Below are 23,076 nucleotides of genomic sequence, written 5' to 3' on the forward strand. Positions count from 1 at the left end.
ACACGTAACACACGTCTCTTACCTGGTTGACAATGATTACACCTTCTTCCCTGCCGATTAGGCAAACACAGGCACTGGCCACTGACTGGGTCACAAGCAGTCCCAGGTAATGTCCCCAAGGAGTCACACTCACACATCTGGCAGCCTTGAAAATTGTCACTGGTCAGATTGTACCTGTGAGGCGCACACTGATTACAGTGAAGACCTGTTACTCCTAATTTGCAAGGACATTGTCCTGTTGATTTGTCACACAGCAGAGAGCCATTTACCGTCCCAGTCTTATCACAGTTGCAAGGCAGACAGAGGAAAGAATTATTTTGCAGGAGGTAGAAGAATCCCTCCAAACATTGGTTGCACTGTCTCCCTCCTACCCTGGGCTTGCAGACGCACTGCCCTGTCCTGGCATCACAGACGGTCCCAGACAGGGATCCAGCCTCATCACAGTCACAGGCCTTACAACTGGCAATGTCCAGTCCATAAAAGTGTTCTCTGCAGGTGTCACACTGAGGTCCTTTGGCTTCTTTCTTACACTCGCACTGCCCAGAAAGAGGATCGCAGAATTTGCTCACTGAGCCGTGGACATTGCACCGGCAGGGTTCACATCCATCGTTGTTAAAACTTCGGAGGAATTTAAACCCAAAATTGCAGTGATCACATCTAAGCCCTGAAGATAAAATTTGTTTAAGAAAGTGAAAATGTGGAAATGATTCTATTCATTCTAGTCTTTCAAGATAAACCACGCTCCTGCCAACATTGAACGCAGACACAAAATGTTCTCCCAGGGAATGCCACGGAGGCCTGGTCATAGACTCAAAATACAGTAATGATACTCACATGCGCAGTCATACGAAACTTTAGTTCTGTAACGTGCTTTATGAAATTTTATTCCTTAACATACAGAGAAATGCTCACTAGAAATGTGGCACTCTTCCTCTCTAACAAATATGAAAACGATTATTTTTAATTATTTTACGTTAACAAATGTTCATGGAAAAGAACAGGCAAGGAAATAAATTTTCAAAGCTACCCAGAAGAATTTACATACTACCACATTACTTATTTTCCTAGAAATCAGATGATACACCAATGTTTAAAACAATCGGAAGGTGATAGCTGTTTTTGTGTAGCAGAATATATGCTTCTGAATATCCCCTCTTTAAATAATTAATATAAATAAAACTTATCCAGAGCAGTTTTTGTTTCAAGGCTTGTATATGCCCCTACATTTTATTATTTTCAATTAATATAAATTATGCTCTCCTTGGCTCATAAAGCAATCACATCGCTTGTCATATCGTGTGGTTCAGGACATTCCTCTTTAAACACGAAATAAATTCTGCTGTTACATTACTTCTATTTAAAGGAGTACATATATACATTTCACAAACAGAGAAAAATATTTTACGACTCAAACTTAAATCTCTGACAATTTAGGTGAGTTTCAGATAGAGCATTAAAAGGAAAGAAAATAAAACAAACAATTTTGAATAGTAACAGTTAAGATGCAAAATATTCCCTTTAGATAGTTCCCACACACCTGACTTTAAATAACTGGCTACGTGGGGTTGAATCAATGGAAACATTTATTTCAAGCTATGATCGCAATAAAAAAAAAAATTAGTCCTAAAATAACAGTCAAAAACACACTCAGGAACTCATATGTAGAAAAGCATTTCTTAAACTGGAAGGAAATGCATAATATATATGTATATATATGGATAAAAATTCAAGAACTCCAATGGAAGGCAAGTTCTTTAACAGTGATGAATGACTCACCTAAGGCATATCATTTAATTTCAATAAGGAAAATAAAAAAGGACCACTATTGCTGCAAATTTTAAAAATAACTGTATTGTTAACAAGAATTATGACTCATTTTGAACTATTAAAATTGGTCTACATGGATTCATATCATATCAGTTTTAAAAATATGCGCAGTGCTTATTTGAATATGCCATACATATTCCTGACAGGCAATCTATTCCTAACGATACTCGGGGAGGCCTACAGGGCATCACATTCGGTGTTAACAAGTGCAGGCGAGTTAGCACACTTGGCATTTAATTCACATTCTTCTCCCTTTTTATTCTAGATGAATGACCTACTTTAATAAAATTATTGGTGCTAATGTATTTTACTGGTGATAGAATCATTAGTAAGATTTAACAGTTTTGTTAACTCGAACAGTTTGCTTTCTGAAGCGTACACAACATACACCAGTATTTTTGGCTTTTTTTTTTTTTTAATTAACAAGGTAAAATTGAATAAGGGTATTGGCTAATCCCATTAGGAAAAGAAACCTATATAAACTTACCAAGTTTGTGTTTTTATTCAAAAATCTGCACGTGCAGAAATAGCTCTAGAAATAATCATCTCAAAATGATGATTTAATCTTCAAAAATATATGTCTTTGTATTTTCCTACAGAAAACTATCTGGATCAATAAGACACAGAGATGGCAGGGAAGTCATAACACATTCTAAATAAAGAGCAAATTTTGATATCCCCCTTTTCTTAAGATCGGGGATCCAACCATCACAGGAAAGACTTCATTGTTACAGAAAAGTAAACATTTCATTGTCCTTATAGGTCTATCCTTGAATTTTGCTTTCCGATCATGAATTTAAAATATATTTCATATTAAAGGACAAAGGATGACACTAGATAGATTGAATTCAAGTGTCTTGGAATTCATTTAGCATCACAGATAACACTTATAAAAAGATACACTGCTCTTTACAAGTTACTCCTTCCTTTTTTTTTTCCCCAAAAAGTTGGTTTTTGTATGCTTAAAATGCATAGGACAAGTATATCAGAGATTTTGATGTAACCTTTCTTTAAACCAGAGAAATCTTGTGTCATATCATTTACCATGTCCATATTTTTTTATTAAATTAAAATGAAATGCTTGTCTGGCTGAATTGTATAAAATGAGGTATATATACCTACGTATAGAAAAGATAAAGAATTAGGTTTAGACTTACAGAACTGTAATAAAAATGTTATTCAGAATATGTTCATCTGTATATGTATTTGTGTGTGTGTGTGTGTGTGTGTGTGTGTGTGTATGTGTATGTGTGTGTGCGTGTCTGCCGGGCATGTTTTCATTATTACAAGGTTCAGGTTAGTGTTAGAAAAACCACGGAAGACTTGGTGTCCTGAATGACAATAGAAAGGTACAGGTCTTTCTTAAACTTCCTATGTGAACCAAGACATGTTCCGTTAAAATACAAGACTCACTTCATCAGGAAAGTTTCCTCTCATAATATTCTCATATATCAATATTTCAAAGTGCATTATGTACATAGTGCATTTTGGGCACTTGATAAATTTTGTCCTTATGTGGCTGTGGTTCCCCTCAAAAATGCTGGATGTAATAAATTGCTATAATCAAATCTAATTTCTGAAAAATACCTGTGGGAGTAACAAACAAAAAAGCAGGTCTTGTATAAAAAAATGATAAATAACACTGAAGGTAGCTGTTTATTATAATCAGCTTGGCACTGAATTACAAAATTAAAATTATGTGGCCCTTTATAACTAACCCTACCAATACACATGATCTGTGGAATTATGTTGACTTATTTTGCATTTCATAGGAACAGTTCAAAGAAATATAATAGAAAAAAAATGGAAAGATTTATCACAAAGGACCCTGTAGCATAGAATATTTTGAAAAAATCCATTTATTTTGGTCTATTAAGAAAACTGGCATGGAAATGATTTGCTTAGAACTCATTAAGTGTAAAACATTTTGAAAAAGTACTAATTTTCTAAAAGAAACATCTATGCAGTAAGCAAATTATATTTTTCTATGACTTATTAGTATGGGACCATGTGAACTAAGGCATCTACAGAATAAAGAAACTTCTAAAGGGTTGATTAAACTAAGCTTCAAGCTGTAGTTTGATAGAATTATTAATTTAATCATTTTTAGACAGTTAATTTCATCCAAATTGTTTTTTTTTTTTCCCAGCCTGCCTTGAGCAAGGAAATTTGCTTTGCTCTTCAGTTAAGAAATCAAATAGAGAATTTTATTCCAGATGGTAATAGAGATGTGACTGTAAACTTTTGCATTACACATACCAATAACATTTGCTTTGCACTTGCACTGGCCTGAATTTTGGTGACAGGTAATATCTCCATCCACTGTCCCAGAGGTACTGCAGTTACAGGAGCTGCAGCCATCAGGATCTGACTCTCGTAGATTGTAGAATCCATTTTGGCACTGATTGCACTGTCTTCCAGACACATGTCTCTTACAATTACACTGGCCTCCAATCTAGAGGAGATACAACATTTTGTAGAACGATGAACGCATCTATTTTTAGATAATTTGCTCATTAGGTACAAGACAGGGAGGAAGGGGGAAAAAAAAAAAGAGCTTTAAACAGACAAGAAGGTAATAAAGTACATTTCCTCCTGACACAAAACAAGGGAAGCTTCAGCAGGGTGAATATATAGAACTGAATGAAAATAAACCCCGAAGAAGTCAGTAGCACGGGACTAAAAGGGAAACGTGGAATTAAGCACTGAGCGCCACAGAAAGAAATCAAAATATAGTCCTGTGGAGATTGAAAATAGAAAAGAGCCGGCAGTTAATTTAGTCTTACGATTTTACCTCTCTGGTTTTTTGTTCCTCTCATCTACTATCTCATCGACCCAAACTTGCTTGATACGTGGTGCTTAAATTAAGGATGGATCTTTCTATACTAATATCATCCCATCAAGGTCTTAATGTTTAAAATAAAGTTCTTTGTTAATGGAACCATTTGTGCCTACTGATAAATAACTTGAGAACTTTTTTTTTTTTAAAAACAGTTCTGCTTTTAGGAATATTTCAGCATATTTATAGTTTATTTGTAACATAACTTAGTCATATTAAGTATCGTTAGCTGATTTATATTGTGGTAAAAATGCAAAAATAGTTATTTGTTTCAGAGCACAGTCAAGTAAAATATCAGCTGAAAAAGAGTATTTTTCTTCTTCAAGCTCCTGAGAATGAAATACACAAAATATAGAATGCTTATCTACTATATGCATAAATAATACTATGGTGGTTAAAAAAAGATAATTAAGAGCCTAAGCTTTTCAGAAGGGAACATATGCATGTAAAATGTGAAACTAATATGAGAAATGTAAAAATAACTTAGGATTTGCAAAAGAGATGCCAATGTAGACATCAGATCAAATCTCCTGTAAAGTCACTGGCATTTCTTCCCCTGATTTCCTCTTACATGAGCTGAATCTAGCTCTCCACAATTGGTGGCAGGGTTGTCACCCAGGGAAGTAACCTATGTATAGAAAGGTGTGGCTTGATTTACCTGTAATCACAGGTATACTCAAAAAGATCAGTTTGGGATTCAGTTACAAAGATGTAAAAAAGGGTTTTTTAATTAAGGAATCTTAAGGAATCTATCACTGTCTCATTCTTCCTCATCTCAGGTATAGAGAATATGCTGGATTCATTACTTAAGCGTCAAATAATTGATGTGAAAATGTTTACTACTCTGAAAAATAAAAGTGTTTACATGCACCAGGTATACTCGTATATTAATAATGAACCTCAGTGTCAAAGATACTTATAGGTCCATAAAGATATGCAAAGACCATGAATGATCCTTTGTACCTTGCTACATTCCCCACCGCACTCTTACCCAATCCAAATAATCAAGATGGAGATTTGATTTGGTCTGCAAAAATAAGTGGCATTTATTGGTAAGTATGTGTAATATATAGTCATGAAAATCTACTAGGCCTCTGATTATATACTCTACTGCAAATAAGAGAATATGGTTTTACTACCATTTCCTTAACCTAAAATTTGTATAACACATAAATTATACTTTCTTTAAATGAGCCATACCTTAAAATGTGACTTAGAAGTAAATTATAAAGGCTTTCTAGTTTTATGAAAAGTTTTATTTTAAGCAGTTTCTCAAAATTCACCTGAAAATACAAATTTACATCTGTACAACTCAGCTTCATTTATTTTTTAAAATATTTATTTTTATCTTAGAGAGAGAGCGCACACTCATGGAGGGTCAAAGGGAGAGGGAGAAAGAGAATCCTCAGACAGACTACCTACTGAGCATGGAGCCTGACACAGTGCTCTGTCCCAGGACTCTGAGATGACAACCTGAGTCAAAATCAAGAATCAGATACTCAGAGCACCTGGGTGGCTCAGTTGGTTAAGCAACTTCCTACAGCTCAGGTCATGATCCTGGAGTCCTGGGATTGAGTCTCACATCAGGCGCCCTGCTCAGCAGGAAGTCTGCTTCTCCCTCTGACCTTTCTCCTCTCATGCTCTCTCATTCTCTCCCTCTCAAATAAAATATTTAAAAAACAATAGAATTGGATGCTCAGCCAACTGAGCCACCCAGACACCCCTAGTTTCATTTATATTATGGCACATATATCTATTTAAACTCTAAGACCAATTCTTGTCCACCAAGAAGTAGAAAGTGAGAAAGGTTTGCTTTTCCCCTTTAAAAATATACTTCCAAAATGTCAGATACAACATCTTTCTGTTTCTATGCTCTTTGGTAGAATACTTTTACACTGGCCCAATTAAGTAATACAGCCCTGAATAAGTCATGGGATGAAAGCTACAACACAAGGAAGATCGTCTTTGGTATTACAATAACAATATGTGGTGACAAATAGTAGCTACATTTCTGGGGAACACAGCATAATGTACAGAGTTGTCAAATCACTTTGCTAAACATCTGAAACTAATGTAATATTGTATGTCAACTGCAATAAACATAAATAAATGAATGAATGAATAAATAAGCAAATAAATACACACACTCCTGTAATTATTATCCCCCAGAAAGATAAGGTAAAAGCTATATTCACTAAAAATATAGAAAACAAAAACCTTAAGAAAGAAACAATCTGTGGAGGAAGGAATACATTAGGCAAAATAAAAATCTCAATAAAAGACGAGAAGAGAAAGTTGAGAAAATTCTTGGGAAAGAGTAATAAGGATAGAGATGTAAACAAAATAAAAATAGAGCATTTCCAGATGGACAAAAGTAGAAAAAAAAAACATGAGGGAGGAGAATATCAAAGAATTAATACAAAATAAATAGTTTTCCAGACATGAAGCTACAGTTTAAAAGGGCTCACCATGTGCTGGCAAAACTAATTGGTGGGGGTGGTGGGGGTGGCAGGGAACAAAGGCAATGTCATGTACAATCTCATAAAGCATTCAAATACTGGAAATATAAGGGACAAAAACTTCCAGAAAAAAATAAATCCCATATAAAAGCGCTACAGAATATCACTGAAGTGTTCTGCATTTTTATTGAAACCCAGAATACTACGTCATAACTTCCAAATTATGAGCAAAATTATTTGCCAATCTAGAATTCAATACCAGGTCAAACTATCAGTTATCACCGAGGAAAGAATAATGACATTTTTCAGGTATGAAAGGATTTCAAAAATCTAGCTGCCTCTCTTAGGAAGCTTGTGGGGGATATGACTCCAACAGATCAAAAAGTAAATGAACAAGAGCAACAACAACACAAGGCATGGGATCAAGGAGATGAAGATTCAGAAGCACATGGCGAGTATTGGGCTAAGTAGCTGAGCAGGAGGCCTAGAAGGCCATTGGTCCAGACTAAATCCAAAGATGGAGCATTTGAAGAAGGTAAGGCTATACAGATGGAATAATTGTACCTGGACATGTAATTACAAATTTAAAAAAGAAAACCTTATAGATATTCATATAGCAAAGGTGTCAGCATTTGGGGGGAAAATTAGGGACAGACATATAAAAAGCTAAGCAGATATAAGCAAAGGAATTATTCAACATTAATTATTAAATTGTTTTATCTTTTTAAAATTATTAAATATAGGCAGAATAAAAGATTATGGATATTTTTGAAGATAGAGTCGACATGACTTGCTGGCAAATTATACATAGCTGCTAAGAGAAAGACAATTCAAAAATGATATTATGGCTTTTGACATCAACAACTGGAAGGACAGAGTTGCCATTAACTAAGATGGGAGAGGCCATGAGTGAAGCAGATTTGGAGAGAAATCAGGAGATCAGTTTGGGACATGTTAAATGTGAGATACCCCTCTAGATATTGAGTATTTAATTTAAAATATGAGTGTGGAATTCACTTGAGCCTTGCCTGTGCGTTGACAACATCTGAAGCTAAGTATCACCAAGGGAGCAAATAACAGCTTATTTATTAGCGTCAAGAGAGGAAAAGCACAGGCATCCATGCTGATAACGCAAGGGAAGGGAAAGGTCAAGGGCAGGCCCTGACTCACTGCAGTATGGCCTCTCCTTCCAGGTACTGATGTCTACCCATTTGTAGCCTTCTCCAATACTGAGTTCCTTCCAAGTTAAAGCATGTTTCCCTCCTCTGTTATCCTAGAGCATGTTATTGCTATATTATACCACCCTGCAATTTTCTAGTGTCTAACTTATAATTATATGCCTCTCTGAAAAATAACTCTTCTCAGGGTATGGCTGTATGCTGTATGGCTCAGCAATCAAAGGGCCATAACCTTGTGCACCTTTCTACCACCCATGGATCCAAAAGAATGTCTGAAGCATAGTAACACTTATAATATTTCAGGCAGAGTGCTATAATGTTGTATGTATTTTTTCCTATTTATTAACAAATAATCCTGTGAGGCATATAATATCCAAAGGAAAATTATATGACTTTTCCAAGACCTACCTTAAGTGGAAACAAGGAGCTCGATGTATGGTTGCAATCCTGCCTGCTTATGCGCTATGGGATCGAGCCTTAGAATTTAACACTGGCTCCTGTTCTGTCTCAACTAAATGGTTTAATTTCCTTAATCACTTGGATGTGGCATAATTACTAAAGTGTAAGCTATACTCTGGCCCCTAAATCTACCTAAATCTTAATTTGTCTATAAAATGAGCATAATTCGGGGCACCTGGGTGGCTCAGTGGGTTAAGCCTCTGCCTTCGGCTCAGGTCATGATCCCAGGGTCCTGGGATCGAGCCCCACATCGGGCTTTCTGCTCTGCAGGTAGCCTGCTTCCTCCTCTCTCTCTGCCTGCCTCTCTGCCTACTTGTGATCTCTGTCAGATAAATAAAGAAAAAATCTTTAAAAAAAAAATAAAAAAAATAAAATGAGCATAATTATATCTACATCTGCTGTCAGGATTAACTGATATTATTAATATAAAAGTATCTAGAATCCTCTTTGGATCACAGTAAGAACTTGATAAAGATAAGGTATCATGATTACTATGTATATTTCACATTGGTATCAAACAAATATAGTAAATTCATCAAATGACTGAGAGTCAAACTTTTTTCACCCTTCTAGAATACTTGTTGGGTACGTGGTAGGCAGGCACCTGCAAAGTAAAAAGACCACTCATTCGCATCCTGAAAGATTTGGATGTCCTCTCCAGCTACATAGGCTCTTTTCTGTTCCTTGAACACATTAGGGATTTTCCCACCTTAGGTTGCTCACAGAGGCTGCCCCTTCTGCCTATGACTCTTATCCCAGATTTCAACACAACTAACTCCATCACGTCCTTCAGGTCTTAAAGGTCACCTTCTTGATGAGACCTGTCTTGACTATAGATCTGAAACGGCAGGTCCCTTTTTTAAAATGCCAGTCCCATGGTGTTCTACACTGTCCAGTTTCTTCCATAGCACTTTACTTAGTAAATAAACTTATTCTTACATTGACTGATGTTGGTCTTTCTCATGTACTCCCCAAACCCCATTATAATGGAAGCACGGAAGAGTCATTTTACCATTAGTGAAAAGCATGGTACTTCATTTTGCAGAAGAAACCAAACCTTGGACAGACAGGTAGTAAGTGTCCTAATGCCTAAATCCACGCTCATGGCCAATGTGATAAATTCACTCTGCTTGTGATAAGTTATAAATCTAATGATAGCAGCAGGAAGTCAGGGTAAGTCAGGGTAATGGCCTATGCCTGTGAGGAGAATCAGGCAAGCATTCTGGTTACTACCATTTTGTGAACTTCTCTGAAGAGCACTGACGTTTGCTCATGGCTGCTATACATTACCTCGTGACCACACTCAGGACCTCTCCATTTTGGACCACACTGCAAAAGCCTGCTGTACCGGGCTATGTAGAAATGGTAGATACACACAGTCCATTGTGTGACAATTCAAACAATGAATTTGACAGGGATATTTGTGACAGTTGAAAAGAGTAAGATTCTGCAATAATTGTCTTAGCTTTCTCAGCTCTCCTTTCCATTAAGAGATAAAACTCCATCAAGGTGAATTCAAGGCACTGGATAACTCCTATATGATTTATTTTGTGTTTAAGGAAAATACAAAGTATGATTTCAAAATTAAAAAATTAGGTGAGCACAATCAATATATAGCAGAGGTTCTCTGTAATACACATTATATTTTAAGTAATCTAAAACAACACTTCTAAAAGAGCAGAAATATGTCTTCCTATGTACTCATCTGACTGGCGGTAGAAAAAAAATCTAATATGCTATAGTTTACATATTCTCATTGAACTCACCAAAAGCCAATGAGATAATGCTGATGTTGCCAAGCAGAGTAAAAATTTGAAAAGCAAACTCAAACGTTTAAGAACAGGAAGTCTGCCCTGAAAATTAAAGTGGATTTAGAGGGTATTGTTTGAATAGAAAGGAAATACAAATGAGGGCAAAAAAAGACATCTTTTAAGCATTGAATATGCTCTTCAGAGCAGTCTTGTCTTTTGTAGAAACTAGACTTTTCTTTTATAGAAACTCTTCAACTTGTATTTTCCCTGTTGAAGAACTCATGCATTCACATAGTTATCCAACAAACGTTCGCTCATATATAACTATACAACACAGTATGCATCTTGTAAGTTGCATAAGGTCACACATTACAAGAGAAATATCTCTCGGTTCCCATTACTTCTTCCCTCAGAATTGTCATCAGTACCCAACAAGTACATATAGAATGATTCCTATGTATCTCTTCCTTTCCCTTAATCTATTTAATAAACTATCAAATTTTCATCTACTGCAATTCTGGTAATACTCCTGTGAGGAGGTGAAGTGGATTCTGAAAATAAGAGAGCATATATTCTATAAAAAATAATTAAAATCAAAGTCATTTTTCTTTTTATTATCACCAGGTTCTAGCAATTCTATATAATGCTTCTGATACATTTCTCCATTGGGGTGGACCACGTCCATTGCCTCCTCCACTCTAGGACATCAACCACTATGTTACTTCTATGCTCATGGAATTCTATAGTTCCCTGTTGCTTATCTAAGAAAGTCCAAATTCCATGAGGTGGCTTCAACATGCCTTTTTAATCACTCAAAACATAATGCTACCTTAGGGATGGCCCCAGAGTTTCCGTAGGAAGGGTTGGATGGCGGCAATCTGGCTGGAAATGTTGCACAAGGATTTGTTTTGTAGCTATGTGTGTCTTTTCCTTTTTTCATTTTGCACTACATCTGATTACTGTTAGGACTCTGATTCAAAGTCGTAAGAGAGAACATCCTTGTTTTGTTCCTGATAGACTTGTTTTAAATGGTTTGTCAGGTTGTGGGATGAGGGTCAGATAGCCCTCACAAGATGACATGGCAAGTATATACTTCTCCTAGTTTTCTAAAAGGTTATGTAGAACTGATAGGATTTATTCCTTTACATTATGAAGGAATTCACCAGTGAAGTCATGCAGGCCTGACGTTTTCCCTCTTGAAAGAGAATTCTGAAATTTGAATTTTGATTACAAATTCAATGTCTTTAATTTGTATGAAGTATTTAGATTTTCTATTTCTTCCTAGGTTTATATGAATGTTCTATTTCTTCTTGTAATAGTTTCATGTTAACTTGTCCATTTCACTTAGATGTCAAATTAGGAAAGAGTTATTCATGATATCAAGGTGCTTATAGAACATGCTGTAATGTCCCCCCATTTTTTATAATTTCTGATTTTAGCAATTTGCAATTTCTCTTTTTTTTATTGATGTGTTTATCAATTTTACTAATCTTTTCAAGAAACTAACTTTGAGTTTGTTCACCCTCACTACTGTTTGTCCAATTTCTGTCCAGCTGACTTTTCAGTCTCTCTTTCCCCCTTTCATCAAGTTACTCCTTTCCCATTACCATTACTTCTGGCTGAGAAAGTAGTCAGCTTCACATTGATGCCTGGCTGCTTACCTTATGAAGAATCATTTTGCCATTCATTCCCACTTGTCTTTAGGGCCTCTTTTTCAGTTTCATAAGAGACTAAAATTACCCATAAAGAACCGAGTTTGGATAAGTACAGGAAAAGCTGAGTCAGTGCAGTTGGGCATTGTGGTGGGTAGGTAAAAAGTGGAGGGAGGGATAGGCTTTGATGGATAAAGTAGGTTAAAAAGAGAGGAGAAAAGGGAGCTATCACAGAAGAAGGTAAACAACAGGAACTTGCTTGGACTTGCATTTTTCCATGTGCTTTATATGTTTAAATTAGGCAGTGAAAGTTGAAATAGACCCCAGAGGAATCAGGAGTAATAATTATATGGCCACAGAGTCCTAAAGTCTTTCCAAATCCTAACATACTGACAGAACTAAATAGCAAAACTAAAAACAAAACAAAACAAAAAAGCCATTAATAATATTTATAAAAAACAAACAAACAAACAAACTAGGTGACCAGCTATCCGCAGAAACCCCCACAAAGTAACAAGTGGGCAGAAACCATCAATAGTCACAAAGACCTGCATGATATCACTATCTGTGGGAACAAAAGCAGACAGAAGTCACAGAGCACCTGACTTTTGAAGGACCTAAGAACTAGAGAACCCAAGGTGTACTGTACCGATTTGAGAATGGGCAACCAAATCTGAAAGAGGTTACATTGACCCAACAATAGTGATTACAAGAGATCTTCAGTGGGAACTAAAGTCTGGAGTAATCCAGTTTCCTTGATCTCTCAAAACAGACTAACCAGGGAACACTTCCTTGGCAAGCCCCCACACTTAGGAGAAACTATTGAGAGTGGATGGGCACAATTGATGGTTAATACAATACACAACTAAAAACAGAAAATCTGAAGTCAAGATGTGTTTATCATTGGCAATGAAAAAAAAATCTTTACAAATTTTCTCTTAAAATAACAATAGTAAACAAGACATTTACGGGAAGATAAATTTAATTCATTAGTTTCTGTTTCTCCTACTTACTATTATATACATCTTGACTAGCATTGTTCCTGGTACATCATAGCATCCTAAGATATATGTTTACTGATTAAGGAAATTAATTAAAGTCAGTGGTTACATAACTGAAATGTATTTAGGAGATACTGTCAAATATAACAAGAGTCATGAAAATCACAATTTCTACTCAATTTTGGTAGAGAATTAGTTAAGACTCTAATAGATTCTTATAGACTACCTGCCCCAAACTCTTCTTCATTCAAATAAAAAAAAAACTATATATTCATAGTTTTCAAAATATTTATCTTAATCAAGCAATACCACTTTTAAATACTGAAAATTTTGGAATACACAAATCTACAACACATGTTCCGTGTATTCCAAAATTGAGTTCTTTGATTATCCACAACCAAATTACTCAAACCTATATAGAATTAAAAGTCCCTGAAGGTTGAGCCCAGAAATCTTCATTTTTAAAAAGTTACACTAGAGATTCTTATGAACACTAAGATTTAAGAACTAGGGCTTGAAGTACTTGCTACCTAGTCTATCACCGCACTAACTCAAGTGGTCCTTGGGACTCAGTCTTACTCTTTTTAGTTCTTAGTTATGCATCTCATTAAATTATTGACAGGGATCACTGAGCATCAAAGAAACATCATCTTGCCAAACTGAGTCAATATTGAAATATTTGTGCTACTAATAATCTGAATGTAAGTTCTGAAAATAGATTTATTTTAGCATTTTTTTAAAAAGCATTTATGAAATATCTAATCATTTGCAGCATTTCTTGTACTTGTAAGGAAGAATACATCTATCTACCCAACCATCCAACCATCCAACCATCCAACCAACCATCCATCCATCCATCCATCCATCCATCCATCCATCCATCATCTAACTATCACTTGATCTTTATACAGTTTATTCTCCTGGCCAGGAACTAGCTCAGCTCTAAGATGTGGACCCTAAAATCTACTACATATTTCTAGTATATATACTTCTTTTCTTAAGCTTCTGACACCCTTAAGAAATGTCCACATTAATATAACAGGCTACTTTCGTAAGATACTCATTTCACTTCAGAAATAAAGAAATGAATCTGCAGTGGTTTCTGCCACATATAAATATCTAATCACGCATTAGAGAATGCCAGGTGAATAATGTGCATGATAGTACTTGTTTCCATTTAAACATTTTGTGATCCTGCTGTGTAGCATCTTGCTCAGTGGTCGAAGATACTCATTTGAGAAAAAAAGTTTCTACATTGGTGTAAAACCAAGATGTGATTTCTTTTCCATTCTACAATGTCTATCATTTGTCAGGTTGGTATATTTTTATAGCTTCCTTTCCCCTCCAAAATGCATTTCTGAGACACCGTTTTCCAAACTTACCCACCATGATCTCTAAGGAGTAGTGCAAAAAGGTAAAATAATGAAGCACGCTCAAAGTCACAGTAGGTAGGCATGGAATACATTTGAGTGTTCAAGACAGAGAGTGGACAGAGGCTCCCCACACACTGTTGTTCCCAACAATGTTACATACTTGAATGGTTTTAAGAGGAAATACTATAATTATAGTCCTTCTAGTTCTCAAAGGGGTATAATTTCATATTGCATCATTCTTTTTTTTGGTTTTTTTTTTTGGTTTTAGGTCTCTTTCGCTCAGAGATTAGAAGCTATAACTTGTGAAAGATGCACTCAGTATATGCCACCATGTTAAATTAGAACATTTCATAAATGTCATCTGAATGGCACAACCATACAGTATAGTCTTATTGTATTCTGCTGTAAAATTAATATAGTGGTTATTAACAAGATGGTATTTTGACTTTATCAAAGTGAAATATCTCAGCATTTAAAAAGTATGTACAACATAAGTAAATAAATTTTCTATATCTCTAGTTAATGGTGTATAGAAATATGCTGTTAGGAAAGTTAACTTCTTTAGTTTAATGATCATTTGCATTTTTATTTTGGTAAAAGTGATCAAAGTTGCTGTGGATTTACACAGTAGAATGGCTGCTTACTATTATGTTAGTTTGTTGAACTGGTGAAAAAGTAAATCTCAAATATTCTGAGAAGATGTCTATGTTAGATGATAAAGAAACTAAATAAATCGGGCCTAAAAGGAAATACCTCTACACAATATTCAAATTAGTTTATGTGTAAGATAATAAGCTGAATCTTTGGTATAAACCAAACACTAGGGAACTATATTACCTCCTCAGTATCACCAAAATCTCCATTTGAGAATTACATTGGTTCCAAGAAATTAATTTGCCAATTATGTACACATTTTTATTTCCTGAATATTTGGAATTTTTTAATAGTTAGTATTAAATTGGTAGGATTTGGCATAATGATCCTGAAACAAATGGATGTGTTTCTGTCATACTTTTAGATAACGTTTGTAAATACCCAGAGGAGCAATCAGCTGTATGTTCCTCTTCTGGGCCAGAGGTGGGAACAGGTGTTTTAGTAAGACCCAGCATCTCTAACCTCAAATAACATGAGTTTTGAATTTCTAGTCTACCCCATTATTACTTGCGTGATCTTGAAGGAGTTACCTAATCTCTCTGAGCCTCTGTATCTGTAACTCCACAAGGGATAAGTTAATAACTCCTTCACTAACTTTGGTAAGGACTGAATAAATTGACTAAAAGTGCTTCGCATAATCCTTCACACATGCCAAATGTATAGCAAGAGGAACCTATGAGATATTACAGACTAGTTTTGTCCTCGTGCATTTTAAGCAATATGTCAACTATCTGACAATCTGTTTTACACATTTCAAAGTGTGGCCCTCTCCTACATAGCACAAAAACTTCATGCAGGTAGATCAAGGTGGAGACCAGTCCTTCAGCTCTCCAGGAGCTTAAATATTCCCCAGTCCTGCATGACGTTGAGGAACCTAGGGTCGTTGCCACTGGTCCACCCTTGATGCTGGGAGTGCATCTGACTCTGGAAATGATTAGCACATTAGTCTGGCAGGAGAAGGGAGGCTGCCTATAATCTGTCCTGAATGAATCAGTGTCATAAACACACACACACACACACACACAGCATCAGTGATGTATTGACTGTCTTTTTAAAACAAACTTACCACCCATATCTAGTCCCCTTTTGCTGACATGTGCCAACACAGTTTTAGCAGACCAGCTTCCACGGGGACCTCTGCCGCTAAACAGGGTTTACCCCGAGGCAGGCACTGCCTCCAATATTAATGGTCTGATAACCCCAAGGTTCTGATGAGGTCCTAGATTCTCAGGGTTTCTATTAAACAGAAGCTACTGTGTCCTATATGTAGAAGAGAGCGTCCTTCTTATTCTTGGGCTACCTTCTGTCATGTGGACACTGAGCAGAGATGACTGTCTCTTCATCAAGACCCTTTCTCCTCTTTCAGAGTACACAGTTATATTTAGGAAGTGGCTCCCTAGCTGGGGGCAATATTTTTCTACCCTTCCACATAACTACTGTAGGCATATAACTAGCTCTCCTCAACCGAATGATAACGGAAGTGATGTATGCCTTTTTTGGACAAAGACCTTCAGGAGGTGAAAGTTATTTCTCCACATTACCTTTTCCTTTTCTAAAGGAAGGCAGAGCCAGACAATGGAAGTAGGCTATGTCCCTGAACCATCCTCTGGAGGAGAGCCATCCTCTGGAGGAGGGCCACACTTTGAAATGTGTAAAACAGCCGGGAACTTGGAAAAGTTCTGTAAACAGGAAATAAACTCCTAGATTGGTTGGACCACTTGGGGATCAATTTGTCATATCTGTTAGTTTATCCTAACTACTATCAAGTAGTAAAGCAATGGACCTTGTATCCTATTATCCTACACTCATTAATTAAATCAATATTCAGAATTCATCCCTGCCAATTCTGTTTTCACTGTTGAATCTAGCCCTGGGGTATTATTATTTGGTCACGTTTTATACTGTAACCCTTGGGAGAAGGGAATTCCCAAGGACATGCCAGGTGTGTTCAAACCTATGTAACTCAAAGTAGCCTGAGGGTGGGAACCTCGGCTCAGTTATAGCTCCATCCATTTTACCTCCAGCAAGTTTGTACAAGCATTTATTGATAGATCAGATCCATGTTCCCCCTGTTTTTCCATTTATACCCTACCACTTTTGTTCTTATCCTTGGCATCTAGACCTCTACATTCTCAGATTAGTCAGTTAATACTCAGCTTTCCAGTGGCAAGAGAAATATTATTACTCATCTCTCCTTAAGTCTCTCAATGAGAGATCACAAATTTGTCCAAGTTTTCAAGTCTTTCTTTAAGTTCTAGATAAACTTCCCATCTTTCGTATCCTTTACTATCTTAATGTTTATTGCCAATATCCATACATCATACTATTCAGGGTCACACTTTTCACAGACTGAGGAAATGTGTGCATTATTTCTATTTTTACACCTTAATATGTGGGTAACACAAAATGTAAGGTAATATATTTCTGGAAAATTCACACAGTGACTTTTGGACATGTTGTGGTAATTGATGACAAATACATAGTTCTGAGCAGATAAGAAAGCACTGATGAACTGTAAGGAATGGTACATTATGTAGAGAAAGTGTTCTGCTCCATTTTTTAAATGTATTTCCTTGAGAATTATCCCTTTGGCAGAACAATCAATTTTCGTGAGTAGGGTCCTTATTCCTCATGATTCCATCTTCTTTGGATCGGACCTGGAAATACTTCCTTCACTGATGCCTTTCCATTTCATTTAATTCATTCCAACCCCTAGTCTCCTGCCTTATTAATCTATTTTTTAATGTCTCTTAATCATCTTTCTCTGTTCTGGCTCTATTGCAGCAGTCTACTGATGCCTTATTGAGCATTCCAATCAACCATTCTTCTTTCTTTTTATATAATTATAACTATATTTTCAGTTTTCAACCAACTTTCAGATTCCCTTACTGGTTGTTTCCCCCCCCCCCCCATTTTTTTAATCACTTAGTTTAGATTCTAATTCTGAGGACACAGCTTAGAGTACAATTCTACTATAATTTAACAGAAGCTTGGTTGTATGGAAAACCTAGAAAACCATTTGCTTTTAAGATAGGAATTAGAAGACAGAACAGAAGCCCATTCCTGTCCAGCTGTATACACTTATGCATAAGAACGCATTCATGTTTACCCCCTTTCTCTCTGACACACCTACATCCCGCTTCTTTTGCATATACATCTTTGAAAGTCTTTTAGCAACTTGGTTATTAAAGAATGGTCCATAGATCAGCCACAATGGCAACACATGGGGACTTCTACAAATGCATATTCTTGGTCCTCAATCCACACTTCCTGAATTAGAATCTGCCTTCTTAAAAGACATCTGAGATATTGACAGGCACAGGAGAAGTTTGAGAAGCACCGCTCTGGGTGATCTCCCCTGTCTCGACTGTTACAGCTTAACTCATGGTTTCTCAGATCCAAGAACACATAAAGGGCAGGGGCAGAGAAAGGGTAGGTTGGAGCCAATTAGCTCCCACCTTGGATAAGGAGCAGACTGGGCTCTCTCTATATATACGTACATTAAGAATGAGTTCATAGACTCTTTTCTAATACCTAAAAAAGCATTGCTTTTTTAAAAAAGAATGCTTTTTTAAAAATTATTTTTATTTTATTTTATTTTTTTAAGCATCATCTGGGTATGAGGCTCTATCTAGTTCTTCTAAACTTAAGTCATAGTAGATGAGAAAAAAAAGAAAGAACAGTCAATTTCTAACTCAGAAAAGATGTCAAGTAACTCATGCACTGACTACAAAAGAAACAAGAAGGAAGTTTAGTTACATCCTGGAAAACTTGCATTATAAGTATCTGTGCTAATAGCCAAGGCTGGTTTTAAGATAAATGGACCTACTTTTCCCCAGCATAGTAAATTTTCATCTTTTTTTTTAGCTCACATACAGCTTTTAGGTCTGATGAAGGTATTGAAAACTCTTCCCTCAAGAGTTTTTCCCTCAACAAACAAATACACAGACACATTATTACATAAATTTAAAGTTATATATGGATGGCCTAAAACTTATCCATGGTAGCCCAGGGATCCAAGGACTCTATATTAAGGACTGCACAATAATAGCAATGTCTCTTTTCCATTTTCCCCTCTCCTATTAATATTAATACTATTGTTATGCTTTAAATGTTCTATGTGTCTTGACTTTGGCATCTGTATTTTTAGGATTTAGTGACTCAGAGCATTACTTCATGCCATTCTCAAGATCTTGGCACTCACATGAGGAAGAATTATAACATTTCTTATGGAAGAATAAGGCAAACATGCCATATCTTATGAGATTGGATTGAGTTTCAAATGACAACTGCCAAAGGGAAAGTTCCCTTCCAGAACACAGAGCGCACGACACCGTCACTCAGGCCATTTGGAGCTGGCTTGATTCCTAAGTTATTATAACAAAATGAGACTTGAACTACTGCCTAATTTCCTTATATGCTCCCTAATATTATTAAGGATTGCAATTGCATGATTTTTAAAATGTCCTTGAATTCAATTTTTCAGTTTATAATTCTGACATTGTTGACAACGTTTTTAGTGTGTGTTCTGCTATCCCATTGAAAATGACAAAAACTCACATTTTTAAGAAATCTTTTATTATTTAGCCAAGATGTATTTGTCACTATATTTCCATACCTAGTAATAATCCATATTCTTTGTGTCTGTACTTAGAACATAAGAAAATAATAAAATCAAGGTAAATATGAATGTGGTTTAGAGATAGTGTGGTGGTTTTAAATTCACAAAACCATTCTATCAGTGTGTCTTCTCCCAGATTCTTAAATATTCCTCTCTGTCTACATAGCATATTCAATAAAAATTCTCTTTATTTCTGTCTGACTATGAAAATTACCAACAAAGCAAATTAGGGAGAGAACAAAGTAAAAAGGAAAAATGTTTTCAAAACAAAGAAAATTTGTTGACATTTTAAGGTATGTTTTTCCTTTTATTCATTTTTAAACTAGATTTTTGTACATGGAAAATATTATATGGAAGTATCTCTTATAGAGCTTTTTTCGTCCTGTCCTTAATCCCACTCCTGAGATCAAAGTACATGTTGTAATAAATGTCAGTGTTGTTTTTCTTCTTAGCATGGAATATATCTCATTGAGTGCGTATACCACATTTATCCAGATATCAGCTAATGGACATTTGGATTATTTCTACATTTGATTATTATGAATAATGTAGCAATGAATGTTATAAACAAGATTATGTAAGGATATATGTTTTCATTTTGTTTGGGTATATACCTAGTAGACAAAGTACTGGGTCATATAGTAACTCTACATTTAATATTTTGAAAAACACAAGACTCTGTTGTGATGGTGTGAAATTGTAATTTAACTGCATCTTTTGCATATGGATATGAAATTTTCCCAACATCCTATGTTGAAAAGACTTTTCTTTCTTCATTGACACCCTTTTCAAAAGTCAGCTGAATGTAAAAGCGAGGATTTCTTTCTAGACTCTCAATACTATTCTAGTGATTGATCGATCTTTCTATCATCTATCTATCCATCTACCTCCTTAAACCACATTACATTGTCTTGATCACTACAACGTTATAGTAAATTTTGAAATTGGAAAGTGTGAGTCTTCCAACTCTTTTCTTTTTTGAGATTGTTTTGTCCATTTTTAAGTGCCTTGAATGTCCTTATAAATGTTGGCAAAGAAGCCAGGTAAGCTTTAAGAGGGTTGTGTTGAATCTGTAGATCATTTTGTAGAGCATTAAAATACTAAGTTTCCAACATATGAACATGTATGTCTTTCCATTTACTTATGTCTTTAATTTCTTTCAACAATATTTTGTATTCTTCAGAATATGTTTTATACTTATTAAATATATTCCTAAGTATTTCATTCTTTTGATGCTATTTAAATAAAGTTGTGTTCTTAATTCCAAGATTGTTCATTGCAAATGCACTGATATACCCCTGATGTTTCTATTTTTTTGCAACCTTGCAGAACCTTGTTGTTTATTGGTCCTGATAGCTTTTTAATTAATTCCTTGAAATTTTTTTGCCTACAAGATTATGTTATATACAAACAGAGGTAGTTTCATTTCTTCCTTTTCAATGTGGATGACTTATATTTCATTTTCTGGCCTAATTTTCCTGGTTAGAACTGACAGTACAATGTTGAATAGAAGTGATAATAGGGGACACTGTTTTCTTTTTCCTGATCTTAGGGAGAAAGTACCCAGTTTTTCACTGAAGTATGGATATATTATTTTTAGCTCTCCACTGGTTATTTTTTTGAAAACTAAATAACAAACTTAATAACACCACTGACTTTCTACTTTAAAGACAGAGACAATAATGCATGTTAAGTCTCTTCTATTTCTCCTTTTTAATTCATCATCTTCAAATTTATATCTATCATCCGTGTACAGAAATTCAACTTTATATGATTTCTGTTTCATTTTATAGACATTCTGTTTTCTATTCTTTGCCTATTGGTTGAGATTTATATCCAATATAAACAAAAATTGACGCCATTTTGGCATATAAATGTTATTATCACAAAACAAAAAAATTGATTTAAAGCATAAAAATTCAGCAAGTATTTAATTAAAGAAAACATGCTTCAAAACTGTAAAGATCACAGATTCTTTTAAAATATATTTTGACTTACACTTACTTCTTTGTATCATAACTGTCATTTCTTGTATTTAATGCTGCCCCCTCTTTATTGCCTTTTCATTTTCTTAAGAGATTCTTTTGAGAGCAAAAATCTTAATGTTGGTGAGGTCTAGCATATCAGTATTTTTCTTTTATGGATTGTATATTTAGTGTCATGTCTAAGGACTCTAAAAAGTCCTAATGTCCCCCCAATTTTCTCTTTGGTTATACCTTAAAAGTTGTATTTGTTTACATTTTACTTTTTAATCTTTAATTCATTTTGTGTTAATTTCTGTGAATATGCAGTGTTGGAGGTTCATTTGTTGAAAGACTCTCTTTCCTCCACTGAATTACTTTTGTACCTTCATCAAAAATTGGCTGATCATATTTATGTGGGATTTTATCTGATTCCTCTATTCTATTACATTGATTTATTTGTCTATCCTTCCCCAACACCTCACAATCTTGATTAACATAACTATATAATAAGCCTTGCAATTGGGTAGAATGATTCCTCCCATTTTATTATCCTGTTTAAAGTTATTTTAGCTACACTGAAACTTATATGCAAATGTTATATTTTATCTTTAATACACAAATGCAATAAAATATTTAAAATACTGTATAATATTTATGATTTCTAAAATATAGTATCTTATAATATTTCCATATAAATTTTAGTGTCCTATTATCTATTATTTACAGAAAGATCTTTTGGGGATTATGATAGGCATTTTCTATAATAATTTGTATATTACTTTGCAAAGTATAACTTGTATGTTACTTTGTCTGGTTTTGATATCAGGATAATACATACTTTCATGAAATGAGTTAAAAAGTCACTCCCCCTCTTTGATTTTGCTCTAATAGATACAGACCTCATGTTAATTACTTTAAATTTTTGGTATAATTTTATAGTGATATCATTTCTTTTTTATAAATTTTAAATTATGAATTAAATTTCTTAATAGTTGTAGGGTTATTCAAATGATTGTTCTCATAATGGGTGAGGAGGCAATTTATACTTTTTGAAAAAGGGTTCCATTTCACCGAAGTAGTAAAATGTATGTGTGTAGAATTGTTGGTAGTTATTTCCTTATTATACTGTAATGTATGCAAGGTGTATAGTGATACTTCTTATTTCATTTCTGTTACTAGTAATCTGTGTTTTCTCTTTTTGTCAGTCTTGAAAGAGGCTTGTAATTTATTTATCTTTCCAAAATTCCATTATTTTCATTGATTTTCTTTATTTTCTATTTAAATTTTATTTTATTTTT

General features: G+C 34.9%; 1 protein-coding gene across 1 annotated transcript in view; it reads right to left on the minus strand.

The window, feature by feature from the left end:
• The window catches only part of USH2A (usherin), a 673,955-nt gene that overhangs the window by 551,512 nt on the left and 99,367 nt on the right, over window positions 1-23,076 (minus strand). The window contains exons 11-12 of the mRNA XM_059413329.1: window positions 4,087-4,282; window positions 23-664 (exon numbers count right to left, since the gene is read on the minus strand). Of these exons, the coding sequence (XP_059269312.1) occupies window positions 23-664; window positions 4,087-4,282 (838 nt within the window). The remainder of the gene's footprint in view (window positions 1-22; window positions 665-4,086; window positions 4,283-23,076) is intronic.

This window comes from Mustela nigripes, chromosome 10, assembly GCF_022355385.1.
Source record: "Mustela nigripes isolate SB6536 chromosome 10, MUSNIG.SB6536, whole genome shotgun sequence".
Classification (NCBI taxonomy): Eukaryota; Metazoa; Chordata; class Mammalia; order Carnivora; family Mustelidae; genus Mustela; species Mustela nigripes.